Below are 15,906 nucleotides of genomic sequence, written 5' to 3' on the forward strand. Positions count from 1 at the left end.
ACTAACACAAAAAATGAATATCTAAAAACAAAAACAAAACTAAAAACATACCCAAATGGGAAACCTGCCTCGAAATCCATCTGAGACAACCCATTTCCGGTCCTTTCTTTCCTGTGCTCACTTCTTAGATAGAAAACTTTTATTTTAATCAAGTATAGAATTAGGCCTGTGAATCGGCCTTCCTACCCGCACCTTCCCATTCTCTCACCTCGAGTAGCCGTCCAACCTCTTCATCTGCCTGAGTTGCCTTTTGCTGTGCCCCCTTGGCCTTAAGCGCTTGCAACTTCGATCTGTTTTGGGTTGTCTCCAAATCTGAAACGAGCAGCCGTCCAGATCTGCAACTTCGATCTATGAGAAAAAGAGAGCAGACGGTGAGAAAAGAAGAGAGAGTGAGAGGGAGGGGTGACCAACAGAATCTCAACGACAATGAGGGTGCAAACGAAAGATTATCGGAAGTGTACGACGCGCGATGAGAATGAGAGGATCAGAGTAGACGAAGAGTCGTTCGCTGCGTAAAAAAACTCCGATGGAGTTTTACACCGTACTTACGAGTTTTACATCGAAAATTTTGATGTATAAAATACAACGATAATCGAATAAAAAAAATAAAAAATCACATTTACACCGATTTTCGATGTATTTTTACATTTCATCCAAACGGTCACAAAATTGTACCGGAATGTAAAAATACATCGAACCGGTTTTTACACTGCATCCAAACGCAGCCTAAACAAGTCTCGGTCCGGGTGGATTGATTACCATTTTTTATAAATATATTGGGTAGGGGTAATCATGGGTGGAGCCATAGGGTTGTAGCCCAAGCCTGGTCTCCGTTTATATATTCTTTCTCATTAAATCTTATTTAAAGGTATTTTTTTGTTATGGATAAATTTTATTAATTAGATTGTTTTATCAATAATTGCATATTTTATTAAATATTAAAAGCACAGCACAAATGAGCATACAAGGGAAGATAGGTGAGCCCTCTTAACTCAAACATTCGGTTAGGAAAAATAATAGATATAAATATGTAGAGCGCAAATCTATACTACTATTAAAAATGTGAACAGAGTTTAGAATTTTTGTTTGATTCCCAATTTTTAAATTTATCCTCATTCAAATCCCTTTCATTGTAAGTCTTATATTTAAGGTATTAACTCACGTTAACATTCATTCAATCCTATTCTTGACTAGAATGCCTTATTTTTTAATTTGGTCTCTCTCTACCTATAAGGACACAAATTGTAATTTAAACTACTACATTTATTCTTAGGAAAACTCCACTTTAGTACCTAAACTTTGGGGGCAGTGTCAAGTTAGTACCCGAATTTTCAAATGTGTCACTATAGTACCTAAACTTTCAAAAAGTGTCAAGTTGGTCCCTACCGTTAACCAATCGTTAGTTATCTATTGAAAATGTCAAAACTACCCTTTAAAATAAGACATTGTTCATTGTCTTCTACCTTGAGATTGAGCACATTGAGGTGTTTGAGATTTTGGACTAATGAAGTCATTGCCTTCTACCTTTAGATCTGAAGCACATTCTTTTCTAGTTATTTATTTGCTTTTAGTTATTGTTCCTCTCTATCATATTTCATGTTTTTTCTCTATTTTTCTTTGAAGATAACCGCTTTAGTCTCAAAGTAGAAGATAATTAATAGTTTCTTCTATTGAAGAGTAGTTTTGACATTTTCAACAGATAAGTGATGGTCAGTTAACGACAATGACCAATTTGACAAATCTTGAAAGTTTAGGTACTACGGTGACACGTTTGAAAGTTTGGGTGCTAACTTGACACTACCCCCAAAGTTCAGGGTACTAAAGTGGAATTTTCCCTTTATTTTCATATAGTTCCCTCTCGTTAAGTCTTATGTATAAGGTATTAACTTCCATTTGTCTTTGAATCTTATATTAATTAATCATACTCAAAAAAAAGTGTGACAAATAATAATTGTTTCTATTAACAATAAAAATAAAATACAAATTTAAAACTAACCAAGAAATGGAGTTGTTTTCCTATTTGGCAGTGAATTGACAATTAAACCTTTCAGGTCAAATATATGTAAATCCTTGGTGCCATAATTAAATAATAATGAAAATAAAAAAAGATGAAAGCACACAAAAGTATACAAAAATTAAAAAAAAAATGTAGAAGACATTTGGACACATCTCTAATATCATATATTCATCGTAGTAAACAAAAATAAAAGGGGAAATTTCCCGATTAGTACCCTGTACTCTAGGTCTAATGTCAATTTGGTCCTTAAACTTTAAAAGACACAAATGCCCTTCGAGTGTCATCTAATTTTCTTTATCAACTATCCGAACACTGACAAAAAAAATTAATAGTCCCAAATCCTTGCCTCTTATATTCAAGAAAGTTGGGGTCACTTGAATGCCCACTTAAACATAACCTCAACTTTCTTGAATGGAATAAGCAAGGATTTGGGACTATTAATTTTTTTGTCAATGTTTAGATGGTTGATAAAGAAAATTAGCTGACACTCCAAGGGCATTTCTATCCTTTTCAAATGTCACATAATGGCAAATTAACTGTTGATTAATGGCAGGTACTGGATTGTCACATTTTGAAAGTTCGGGGACCAAAGTGGCACTAAGCATAAAGTACAGGGTACTAATCAGGAATTTCCCAAATAAAATGGATAAATAAGAATAATTTTGATAGGCATGTAAATATAAAAAATGTAGAAAATATTAATGGCTTCAATAGTTTTCTCTACTTATTTTCTTGTTTGAAAATATTCTTAAAATATAATAGTTAGATGTACATATGATCCTTTTACAACATAAAACCAATTCACTTGGTTGGCTATAAATTTGTTAGGTATCATATGTTTTTGGTATTATAGTTAAACACAAGTATCCATTTCATTGGTTATAAGGGCATGTTATTCAATATGTGTAAAGGTTAAAGATCTAAGTTAATATTGTATAATCAAATTTAACTTTTATGATCTGTACCAAAACTAAGATAAGTATGTGCTTTATATATATGTATTGTATTTTAATAGTTGTATATATACATTTCAAGGATAACATTTGGTAATGCAAATATTCAATGGTGAAAAAAAAAGGGTTAAAGACTTAAACCTCTACTCACATTTCTCACAAACATTGAAACCTTCCGTCTGCTTTGAAATTGAACTAAGACCTTCCTTATTGGGTGAGATCATTGGATAAAAACCTCCCCTCCTCTAACAAATCTGTTATGATCCACTTGCACGTGATATCATGTGCAAGTAAAATTTTATTAAAAATCCAATTTTGTCCTTATCCAAAACTGAAATCCCAATGTGTTTTGTTCTAAATTAGTGTATTAATGAATCGTTGTTTTCCTCGTGAGTCAAGATATGTAGTAAAAAACATCTGATGATGCACAATTTGGCCGGTCTTAGCTGTCGATGATTTTGCCTCTGAACCGAGTAACAGGGACCTGAAACGGAAGGAGAAGAGAAGCTCCGGGGAGAACCCGGCGTAAGGGCTCCGAAGCTCAAGTTAGAATCCTTCAAAGGCAAGAATAACCAGATAGCGCGAAAGTTAGCATACCTCATTCCTGGGGGGTAGAAGCCTTTTATAACCACCTCGCGCACTTACTTCCAGGCCTCCGTCAGGTCGGGCATGATTACTTCTGAACTCCTGCCAGTTCGGGTGTCATTTCCTCTGGTCGGACAGAACCGCCACTGTTCCTTTTGTCGGAGCCGTCTCTGTGGCAAGTGACGACGGTTGCAGGTGGCGGTGGCAGGAAGCCGTTTGAAATGCGGCTATCAGGTGTCAGATCCCAAATCAGTCAGGTGCGTCGCCCTTGGATATGGACGTCCTTGGTGTCAGGTACGTTTGGCTGGCCTGGTGCTCTGGAAGTGAAGTGTTGGAGTGGCGAGCGAGGTGCCTTGAGTTTGGTTTGGAGTGTTCCGAGCTGCCATGGGCCAGCTCGGGTCAGCTTTGTGAGGCTCGGGGCCCAGTATAGTTCGTGCCCCTTGTAGGGAGCTCGAGTTCTCAGTAGGGAGCTCGCTCTTAATAGGGAGCTCGGACTCCTAGTAGGGAGCTTGGGTTCTTACTTAGGGAGCTCGGATTTTAGGGAGCTCGCCCTTAACAGGGAGCTCGGGCTCCTAGTAGGGAGCTCGGACTTGGGGAGTTCGGATTTTAGGGAGCTCGCTCTTAACAGGGAGCTCGGGCTCCTAGTAGGGAGCTCAGACTTGGGGAGCTCGGACTCAGGGAGCTCGCTCTTAATAGGGAGCTCGGGCTCCTAGTAGGGAGCTCGGACTTGGGGAGCTCGGACTCAGGGAGCTCGCTCTTAACAGGGAGCTCGGGCTCCTAGTAGGGAGCTCGGGTTCTTCGGGAGCTCGGACCTTTGACAGGGAGCTCGCTCTTAACAGGGAGCTCGGGCTAAGTACAGCGGTCTGGAGTTCGGGCTTGGTAGTGGGCTTGGACTTGCTTCTGATTGCTTTGGGCGCTCTACTGCCCCGAGCCACTAGCCTTTGCCACGTGTCGGGCGATCGCGAGGTCGGGCCAAATTTCCCTTCATCAACATCTATACTAGCTTCAACTACAGGAGATTCTATAAATATGGTTTTGGAAGAAAGATTGGTCATGATGCCTTTGTGAAACAGAATAAAACAACCACAAGCATTGCCAATCCACTTCATAACTGATGAGTTATCAAGAAGTAGCGGATTTACTTACTCCCTGGTTTAAAAAAATCTGTTGGGCTTTCATGGGATGGTTTGAGAGTTCCCTCCATTAAATAAATGATTAGGCATTCAAACCTAGGAAGTTGAAAATCAATACTGCTCTTGTATTGTTTGTAATTAATTAAAACTTACAAGTTTGTTTCTTGTCATGAGAGGTGCATTCAAAATGACAATCTTTTGGAAACTAAGCAGGATTTGCGGAGAATGGTAGATAGATTGCAAGGGAGAATTTTGCAAGGCATCTTGTCTGATTTATTCCCTAAGTTTATGGTTTATGTGGCTTTATTTGAAAATTTAAAGGGTGATGGAGGGTAAAAATGTCTTTTAATGAATTCTGCCAAATATAAAGGCATATTCTTCTAGATGGGAGGTTTAAGTCGAATCTGGATCTCTGTCCACGTTTATCGCAACCACACATGGAGAATATCTCATCCTCTACATAGTATTATGTAGGAGGAGATATTCCCAATTCACGGGTGGTATTGTATTGTGGGTAGAAGTGGGCAGGAGATCCAGAATCGTTTAAGTCCTATAAAAAATTAGAGGGGAGATACAAGTATTTATCACAAACCTCATAAGAGGTTTAAGTCTTTTACCAAAAAAACAAGTAGTCATTCAGTTCAGGCAAGCCAGTAACTGGCTTCCTAATAAATTCTACGCCCCACAACGTTCCACGGCACGTCCCCGTTGTATTGGGAACATCTCCTGACGATGACATCATCATTTATGATACATTATCGAGAGATGTTCCCAGGGCGGAGATGTGCTGTGAGACGTTGTGGGGCGCCTCCTTGTGCGGCGCTTGCTAATTGCTAGGGTGGCTTCGAACCGAATCCCGACTGCACCAGGGTGGCGGGCTACCCCCGCTGAATAAGTCATTCAGTTCATCGATTTCAACCGCAAAAGTCATTCAGTTCATCAATTTCAACCGTCATTTATTAGGGTTGTTTACAGCACTCCTCGTACTTCACGGTGTAACCCTATACGAGACCGCTCATACTAGGCACGTCTCCTTCCATCCTTATTCTTATTGATTTATCCTTCTGCTACTGCTGCCGCTGTTCGGTCCGGAATACAGGAGTTCTACCTCTTTTTGTCTTTCAGGTTTTGATGAATTGTCGTTTTTTCGGACTATTTTTGTGCTAATGCCAGTACTTTATACAAGTGGATGAAGTTATATAAACAAAGCTATTGGATTACTTTTACGATGATTGTATCACGTTAGAGGATTTACTGATGTACTTGTTTCATTTCTACAACTAAGTTAAGTATTGATAGGATCATACTGTTGAATTCGATTTCTCTTCCCCCATAGTTAGATATTCAGAAGGTGTTTCATGCTCTGGTTTGTATAAAATTAGGACTTCATCATGCTTTTCTTAGATTGTTAAGAGATTGTCCAAAATCCAGGAATATGGCATTTTTTTTATTGAATCGACAAAAGAGATATTTCACAATATTTGTCCATTGCCTTGCCAAAGCATCAGCCATAGCCCATACTGTTGACATATCTTGGTATGTACCCGACATTCAGCTCTCCCGCCATTCTACTTACCTCCCTAATTCACTACCTGCCATGAGCTATGCCCATATAGCATGTAAATCCCCTTTCATCATCAGGTTTCTATACTTAATGATGCAGCCCTCACTTCATGTCTGTCCGTATTATTGTTTCTAAACACGCCTCCCACTCCCGAATTGCCTGGGCTTCCAAGGCTGCCTCTATTAAAACCTAACCTGGTTATGTTAGGATAAGGAGGTGCGTAATTTGCAATTGGATGGTACAGATTGGAGGTTGTTCCTGATCAATCCAGCAAAATTATTTCACCAGTTTCAATCTAACCTGGTAATATTGAAAGGTTATTTCTACAGAGAGGTATTCAGAAACAAAAGTGTTTTTTTAACATTTATCGCAAATGAGAACAAAAAAGGGACTCATGTTTATAAATTGCATTGAAGATAGTGATACTGAAAGGCAATGGAAAACTGTTATTTGAATTTACAAAGTTGGCAGAGCAGCAGCTATGCTAGCAGCCTGTTTATTACTTGCTTGAATGCTCTGGCTGTTAAACACATTTTTTAAGTATCATTTCACTTTTTTTTTTCTGTTATTTCTTTGGAGCTTGAGGGCTTATAGTCATGATTTTAATGATTTCTATTAAATGAGTGCCTTCTTTTGCTGTTGCAGAAATGCAAAGTGTGTCTTTGTTGTATTCATTTTTTATTTTGTGCATTCAGGGTTGGTGTGGTTGGGTGTTGTCAATGGGGGAATGGTTGGGGTGACTGCTTATGTTTTCTTCCTTCTGGTTGATTCCTTATTACCTGTTCTTGCATTCTCTCTTTCTCTTTTTTTTCCCTTTCGTAACATTTTATCTTGTGTTTATTATAATCAATGCATTTGATTGGAAATTTAGAAAAAATAAGTAAAATACTTGTTAATGGTACTCTGGTGATTCTTTATTTTTAAACAGATGGAACCTATTGACATACCAATTCTAGATGGACCACCCATTGATGGTAATCTTATGGAGATTGGAAATGTGGGAACTTGCAATGCTGAAGATGATACTGCAGACATAGAGAGGATTACTCACCATATTGATAACATGATTACAAAGGTTGTTGAGGTGAGTTTTGATAGACAATTTCGGAGTCAGGCAATGATTCCCACCCTCCTCTGTTTTTTCTCCCTTTTCTGTTTCTCAATATAGATGCAAAAAGGTACTGTAGGGGAAAATCCCAGTGCTTATGAATGATACTGAGGGTCGACTGTATAACATCTTATGATCTGTCTTATGTTCTTATCTTCCTTCCCTCTCCTCCTTTGATAAAAATGATCAATTTTGAAAGAAAACTTAAAAGATAAAAGAAGTGTTTTTGAGGTTATACAAAACCCACATGTTTATTAGATTCATTAATTAGTGCAAGACAGTACAAAATGGATTTCCGAACAAAGATTTTGACACATCCTTATATTCTGGATGAGTCAGCATCTGATCCAAAAGCAAGGATCAAATATTAGCACACATGCATCTCTCATTCATAGACTTTCTTTCAAATGCACATTTATTCCCTTTTTTCCAAACTCCCCAATACACTATAAATGGGGTGGCAGTATGACACTCTAATATATCTTGGTTTTCCTACCCCCATCAAGAGATGGCCACATGGTAAATATCTTGTGGGGGGATGGAGGATGTATTGCCAGACATGCATCCTCAGAACTCTTGGACATAACACATAAACTAGCCAGACAAAATCCTCTATTTTCTAGTGGTCGAGGACCAAAATGCTGTCTAATGCTTCCAGTCTTCCACCCAAGGATGGTTGTATTACCCAAAACCTTGCTAACCTGAAAATTATCAACCTGATTTCTTGTTAATGCTTCATAAGAGGATAACACTGTAAAGAATCCAGTGGAGAGTTATCTTCTTTCAGATTTGCTGACCTTTTATAAAGATCTCTTGATTTTTTTAACAGTTGAAATAATGGCAGGCAGGCCGGGGATTGATCTGAACTGCTGTAAGCCTGTAACAACTGGTTTATGGTCTTAATGGATCACTTTTTGTTTTTTCAAAATACTGATATGAGACCTAGGCCTCACTAGGATTCACTTCTTGCATCTTAGGGTGCTTTGTCCGTGCCTTTCCTTGAGGTGAGCCTGAAGTATTTCTTCTAAAATAGCTTTGGAAATGTTGGATTATGTGCTTACATTTCTTGAGACTTTCTAGTATTTGTTCTCATTGCTTCAACCAAAGTATGAATTGCATAGTTTAGTTATTGCAGCTGATCTTCGGTGGAATCCTCCATTGCCCTCTTTTGAACTTTTCTCTTCTCCTAGGCACCCTCAGACGGTTATTTTATTTTTTTGTTAATATTAATTTGCAGCTTGAGCAAAAAGTGAATGAAGTGGAACAGTTCTTCTTAACTTCGAGTAAAAGGATCAATTTCAAAGGCAGCTCAGTTGTGAAGGACAAGGACAAGGATAAACATATCATTAACATCAAGAAACAGCAGCAAGATGCAACACAAAGGGAAGCAGCTAGTGCAAAAAGAATGCAAGAGCTTATGCGGCAACTCTCCACTATATTGCGCCAGGCAATTACCAGGCCCTTGTATTTGTTCTCATAGTCAGCATTAACTATATGCATGGGTGATATGTCATGTTTTAAATGCTTACATGTATCATTGCTTCTAGATGGAAAAGTATATATTACTTAGCAAAACAATAAAATGAATTCTGTATATTATGTCAATATTAATCTTGAAATGTGTTCACTGATTCCCCTCTTTCATTCTTTCTGACAATTATTTTTGAACAGTGTTTTATGTGGTGAACGATATATGTTTCTCTTCGGTATGGTACTCAAATGAATTTGTAAAAGAAATTCTTTAAATTATTTGTAATCTTTGCTTTATTTAAAAAGCTATTGAGTTCTCTTTCAGTTTCTAATGTGGGCTTTATATTCCATTACATAATCTTTTTGATAGCATGTTTGGCGTAAGTTGTATATAGATGGTAAAACCAGTGATTTAAAAGGCGCGCCTAGGCGCACAGGCGAGGCACATTTTGGGGTATGCGCTTTGCCCAGGTCCTAGGTGCACCCCTTTCAAAAGGCGCACGCCTGATGCGCCTTGCGCCTCAGCCCAGGCGTGTGCCTTTTAAAATTTTGCACTTTTTGCTCTTTTTTTAGTCTAACGGCTGGGCCGGGGTCTCCGCCCCCAGACCCCCGACCATGCCCCTCGAGGCAAGCCTAAACAAGTCTATGTTAGGGTTTGAAATTCTTATTTCTCACATAAAAAATAATGATTTTATAACTTTCATTGCCTTTTAAGAAAACATTTTATTGCAATGAATGAATGAACAACATTAGCAACAACATGAAAGTTATAAAATCATTATTTTTTATGTGAGAAATAAGAATTTCAGACCCTAACATAGACTTGTTCGGGCTTGCCTCGAGGGGCGTGGTACAAAGGCAACTCATAGAATTAAGAATGCAATATGTTTTACATTAGCTACTTGAAGCAATGCAATTAAGGAGAAAAAGAGATTGTGGGTTTTACATGCTTGAAAATGCTTTATATATTTGCTTTTATTTTTAAATTTTCATTTGAATATGCTTTACATGTTATGTTTATGCATTTTAATTTTAGATAATAGGTTTTTTAAAACATTTATTTTAAAACTTAAGGTTACATTTTTTATTAACATTATGTTTAATTTTTTTTTTGATTTTTTTGACTTTTTTTTTATTTAGCTTTTTTTTTGTAATTTTGCACCTTGCTTAAAAAGGCGTGCGCCTTGCACCTCCGGCGCAAATTGGCCCTTGCGCTTTTAAAACACTGGGTAAAACAACATAGTTCTGGCCAATTATCATGTAGTTGATATGAAACTGTATTGATTGCCAAACAGATGAAACATGTTATTAGTCATTACATATCCTTTGCCAATAGAGAAAACAAAGAAACTTATTAGATGTGATTTAGACCAATAAAAAATAGTAAAATTATTTCAGATTATAGCAGAAGAGGAAGAGAAGAAGAAAAAGACAACAAGAAGAAAAAGGAAGAATGGAGAAGAAGGGAGAAAGAAGGAGTTCGATAATCTCCTCTTTCTCCTCTCTAATCTTTTATTAATCTTACTAAGATTACTTAAATTACAAATCTGCCCTTAAGTGGGCGTCCACCTCATCAGCATACTTAGAAAACATAAAAAGAATTAAAGGTCCATTAAGAACAAATAACAAGAAAGAACTAATCAATGCGATAATAATGGGCTAGGGCCCATTCGACCCGGTTTCTCTACACTCCCCCTCAAGTTGAGCATAGATATCAATCATGCCCAACTTGCTTATATAGTGAACCAGCTTTCCTTTAGGATGTTTTGTCACAATATAGCATCATTGGATTCTCACAGTCTATACCCAATTCTTCTAAAAGTGATTTAACCACAAAAGTTTTGAAACTCTATGTGCCATTGCCCTATACTTTGCTTCAGCCGAGTATCTAGCCACTATAGGTTGCTTCTTACTCCTCCATGATACAATGTTCCCTACCACCATAGCACAGTAATCTGAAGTGGACCTCCTATCATCAATACATCTAGCCCAGTCAGCATCAGTGTATGCTTCCATCTTCATGTGTCCACGCTTAGCAAACAAGATACCTTTCCTTGGAGTCCCTTTTAGATAACACAAAACCCTCTTAGCAGCTGTTAAATGTGTATCTCTGGGAGAATGCATGAGCTAATTACACTAATTGCATAGGAAATATCTAGTTGAGTCATGCAAAGATATAATAACTTCCTAACCAGTCTCTGGAACACTCCCCTATCAGTCAATAGTTTACCATCAGTAGCTGACAACTTATGATTTAGGTCTATAGGAGTGGAAGCTGGTCGAGCACCCAGTTTGCTAGTCTCTGCAAGAAGATCAAGAACATACTTACTTTGAGAAATGAAGATACCATCATTAGACCTGGCAATTTCAATTTCTAAGAAATATCTGAGTTCACCCAAGTCTTTAATCTCAAACTTAGTGTTAAGAAATCTTTTGAGATGAGTAACTTCCTGAGTATCATTACCAGTAACCACAATTTCATCAACATAGACAATCAAAGGGTCACTAAGGAATCTCTCCTCTTAACAAACAGGGTATGATCAGACTGAGTCTGTGTGTACCCAAAAGTAACAAGGGCAGTTCGAAATCTATCAAACTAGGCTCTAGGAGATTGATTAAGGCCGTAAAGGGATTCCTTTAGTTTATAGACTTTCCCTTGCATCTCCTTCCCACACACCCCTAGAGGTAAAGAAATATACACATCTTCATGTAGTTCCCTATTCAAGAAAGCATTTTTAACATCGAATTGATGAAGTGGCCAATCAAAAGTAGCAGCTAAAGATAACAAAACTCGAACTGAAGTCATTTTGGCCATTTGGGCAAAAGTCTCTAGGTAATTAACACCATACATCTAAGTGTATACTTTAGCAACCAAACAGGCCTTAAATCTTTCAATAGTACCATCTGAACGGTACTTGATAGTGAACACCCACTTACAGCCAACCAGTTCTTTTCCTTTAGGCAAATCCACAATTTCCCAGGTATTGTTCTTATGCAAGCATCTAATTCAGTCATCATAGCATCCCTCTATTCTGGTTTGGAAAAGGCTTTTGGGACAGATCTGGGAGTCACATGTGTGGAAACAGAGGCAAGAAAGGAATAATAGGTAAGTGAAAGAAGGCTGTAGGACAGGTGTTTGGAAATGCAATGAGTTGTACATTTCCGTTTGCCTTTGTGAAGAGCAATAGGGGGATCAAGGTCAAGGAAGGTATCTGAAGTGGTAGAAGAGGGCTGACCTGTTACCTCAGTAGTGATGGGAGGTGCAAGAGGCTTATTTAAAGGTGTGGAAACAACTTGCACATCCTTGAGTCTTTGTCTCTAGTACCACCTTTGGACATGGAAGAAAATGTGGGAGAATGAGTAGGAGCAGGAGGGGGAGCAGGAACATGAGAAGAAGACCTAATAGAAGACTCGATGAGAGGAGACTCAATAGGGAACGAAAGAGGGATAGATGGTGACATCGCAAACAACTCCTCTGAATGCTCCCCCTCAGGAGTACCAAAGAAAGGAACGGACTCAGAAAATGTGACATCTCTGGAAACAAAGCGAGTGCCACGAACTGGATCAAAACAACAATACCCCTTTTGTGTGGAGGCATATCCCAAGAAAACACACTTGTGTACTTTAGGCTCAAAGTTGTGTCTCTGATGACTGTGAACATGAACATAACAAGTGCACCCAAACACTCGGAGAGGAAGAGAGAAGAGATCCTCATTTGGAAATAGGAGGCTAAAGGGGGTTTTAAAGTCTAGAACTCGGGAAGGCATCCGGTTTATCAAGTATGTAGCTGTAAGGACAACGCCCCCCCAAAACTTAACAGGAAAATGAGAAGCAAAAATGAGGCTCCTCGCGACCTCAACCACATCTGTTGGTTCTTCCTTTTCGCCACTCCATTTTGTTGTGGAGTGTAGGAAGAACTCTAATGAATAACTCCAAAGGTATCAAAGTAGGAGGAAATGCTCTTCTCAAAATATTCCTTTGCATTATCAGATCATAATATTTTGATCCGAGTATTAAACTGGGTAAGAATAAGTTCATGAAAATTTTGTACAATATTTGGCACTTCATCCCGAGATCTCATAAAGTAAATCCAGGTGTAACGAGAGAAATCATCAATGAAAAGGATGAAATACTTGTAACCCCCCATAGCAGATAAATGATATGGCCCCCACACATTAGAGTGCACAATATGGAAAGGAGAAACTAATCTTTTATTACTCATTGAAAAAGATTGTCTACAATGTTTTGCAAATTCACATGACTCACAATGAAGACTTGATAGGGATATTCCCTTAAACATTTCTGGAAACAAATGACTCAAGGTTGAAAAAAACAAATGACCAAACCTCAAATTACATAACATGACTATATCAACTGACTCTGATGAGATAGGCTCCAAAGCTACTCCACTAGGTGGTCCAGGACTTCGGACAGAGATATCCAGTAAATATATTCCATTTGCCTCATGGCCACTCCCAACCGTCTTCTGAGTTTTCCGGTCCTAAAAAACACAATGAGTAGGAAAGAAGGTTGCGCTGCAATTCATTGATTTAGTTAAGCTACTAACAGATAAAAGGTTAGTGTTAAGTTTGGGAACATGAAGGACAAAGGACAAGACAAGGGAGTCAGAGGCTCTAATATTCCTTTTGCTAGAGATGGGAGCAAGAGGCCCATCGGCAAGGGAAATCTTCTATCTACCAGAGAGGAGCTGATATGAAGCATGCATAAAAAAGTATGAAAATTTTCACTTCATGGGAGAGGTGGGATCTCATAATAAGGTTTCAAATTCAATTACTAGAAAGTAGGTTCTGGTAATAATGTAATACTCAATTTAGATGGTGTGACATGATGGTTGAAGTTAGCATCATTTAGAAGTTGAAGTCGAAATCAAGGAATGCTAAAGAAATAAGTTGAGGAAAATGGTAACAACGGCCAACGGCGAATGACGACAAATCTCAGAGATGGAACAGAAGATGGTACACAAAGAGTCTGGGGATTTCGCAGAGGTCGACAGATGGAGAAGATTCACCAAGGTGGTGTAGAAGAACTACGGATGGAAGAGGTATTCCACCAAAAAGAGATAACAGTGAAGATTAGGGAAGGTAGAAAAGGAATGGTTTATCTTGTAGGGGCAGCGATTGCTTGGTTTCAATGCTTTCTTGATGGAGCAGCGAATGTAAGTTGGCTAGCAGAATGGAAGGGTACCCTAAGATTGCCAAATAAAACATACATGGCAAATAGAAGAAGAAACTCAAAAGGATGGTTCGTAACATTGGAAGAGAGGTTTGAGAAAGGGAGAAAACAGATAATTATTATACCAGAAGGTAAAAAATTAGAAGGGTGGATTGGGATAGCCAATGAACTATATCAAATAGTAACCAAGATCTGGACGATATAGAAGCAAAAACAACAGGAGGTTCAAAAACGAACTGAAGAAAGATTGAAGGAAAAAGAGGTGGTCTCAAAATTTGTCTCACCCTTGGGAACACCCTTAGATCCTACTTGGGATTTTGGTTTTCGTAGAGGACTTAGGGATGCTGAAATTGAGTCTCTTTCTTTTTTGCTTGGGTGTCTTAATCAGGTTTGTTTGGATCCATCCAAGCCAGATAAGAGGGTTTGGACTCCTAGACCCTTATGGAACCTTCACTTGTGCTTCTTTTTTCAAGTCCATCTCTCAACTTTCTACTCACCAACCCTTTCTGTCAAAAGAAATTTGGTGTAGGCCAGTCCCCCCAAAAATTATGGCTTTTTGTTGGGAAGTTTTCCATGGAAAAGTAAACACTTTAGACAACCTACAAAAGAGAAGACCTTTTCTCTGTATTTCTCCTAATTGGTGTATCCTCTGTAGAGCTCACGGTGAGGATTGTTACCATCTATTAGTATCTTGTCCCTTTTCTGCAGACCTTTGGGCTTGGCTACTTTCGTTGTTTGGGGGTAGTTGGAGTCTACCAGCAGAAGTTCACATGCTCTTCAACCATTCTACCTTTTATTGGCCTACAAAAATAGGGAGAATTATGTGGAGATGTGCTCGTGCTGCCTTGACTTGGACTCTTTGGGAAGAAAGGAATCTCAGAATTTTTCAAGATAAGGAACAACCAAGATGTGAAAGACTGTGTGTTAAACAAGGCAATACATTGGCTGAAGACCTTGGAAATCTTTCGTCAATTCTCCTTTAATGACATTTGGAGAAATTGGTTAGCAGTAGCAAGGTGCTCATCTTTAAAGGCCAAATCAATTACAAGCTGGTCTCCTCCACCCGAAGGCTCAATTAAGTTGAACTTTGATGGAAGCAGCATGGGTAATCTAGGATTATCCGGAATGGGGGGTGCTTTGAGAAATGAGAAGGGAGAGATTTTGTTGCTCTACTCAGGTCCTTTGGGAATTGGGAATTCCATCAGGGCAGAACTTTTAGCTGCTGTACAAGGGGTCCAATTTGCAAACCAGCTGGGGGTACAACAACTAATAATCGAGGGGGATTCCAAAGTGGTGGTGGGTTGGTTGAAAAATTCTGAAGAGGCTATGTGGCAATACAAGAATGAAATGAAGAAATTTAGTTGGTTGACAAGGAATATGTTGGTCACTGTACAGGGGGTGGGGAGATCAGCAAATACCTTGTCAAATGTGTTAGCTAAGCAAGGGGTAAATAGGGAAGAATTATTTTGGGCTCAGTTGTGATTCTTGTTTTTCTTTCCTAGTTTACTTGTAAGTTTCAAGGAGGGGCTGCAGCTCGCGCCTCTCACTGGGATGATGTATGAACTCACTCTAATTTGCTTCTGAATCAATAAACTTACTATTATTCATAAAAAAGAAAATTGAAGGAAAACAAGGTGGTCTCGAAGGAGTAGATGAAGGAGAGAAGGAGATTAGAAAAGCTGGGGACAGAGGAAGAGTTAAATGAAGCGAATATTGTTTCGGTGGCTCTATCAACTATGGTACCCAAAATACTGGTAGAAGGGAAAAGTGAAGATTGGAAGAAAAAAGTAGTGCTCAATGCAAAAAACAGGGTGAAAGACTGGAAGTCGGTGCTGGAAGAAGTGTCAAACAAACTGGGACTGAAGCGGATGATCATTCTCATG

The 15,906-nt window shown here is 38.6% G+C and overlaps 1 protein-coding gene across 6 annotated transcripts in view; it reads left to right on the forward strand.

The window, feature by feature from the left end:
- The first annotated feature begins 5,276 nt into the window (after window positions 1-5,276).
- LOC104591114 (transcription factor GTE6-like) overlaps window positions 5,277-15,906 on the forward strand; it is a 34,709-nt gene continuing 24,079 nt past the window's right edge. Inside the window, exons 1-3 of one of the 6 annotated variants that reach the window (XM_088897767.1) lie at window positions 5,277-5,712; window positions 7,181-7,336; window positions 8,598-8,807. In XM_088897767.1, the coding sequence (XP_088753893.1) occupies window positions 7,181-7,336; window positions 8,598-8,807 (366 nt within the window). In that variant the 5' untranslated portion in view covers window positions 5,277-5,712. The other 5 variants (XM_088897769.1, XM_088897770.1, XM_088897766.1 and 2 more) reach the window with 5 other exon arrangements.

This window comes from Nelumbo nucifera, chromosome 2 (assembly GCF_055504915.1).
Source record: "Nelumbo nucifera cultivar China Antique chromosome 2, China Antique-T2T, whole genome shotgun sequence".
NCBI classification, from domain to species: Eukaryota; Viridiplantae; Streptophyta; class Magnoliopsida; order Proteales; family Nelumbonaceae; genus Nelumbo; species Nelumbo nucifera.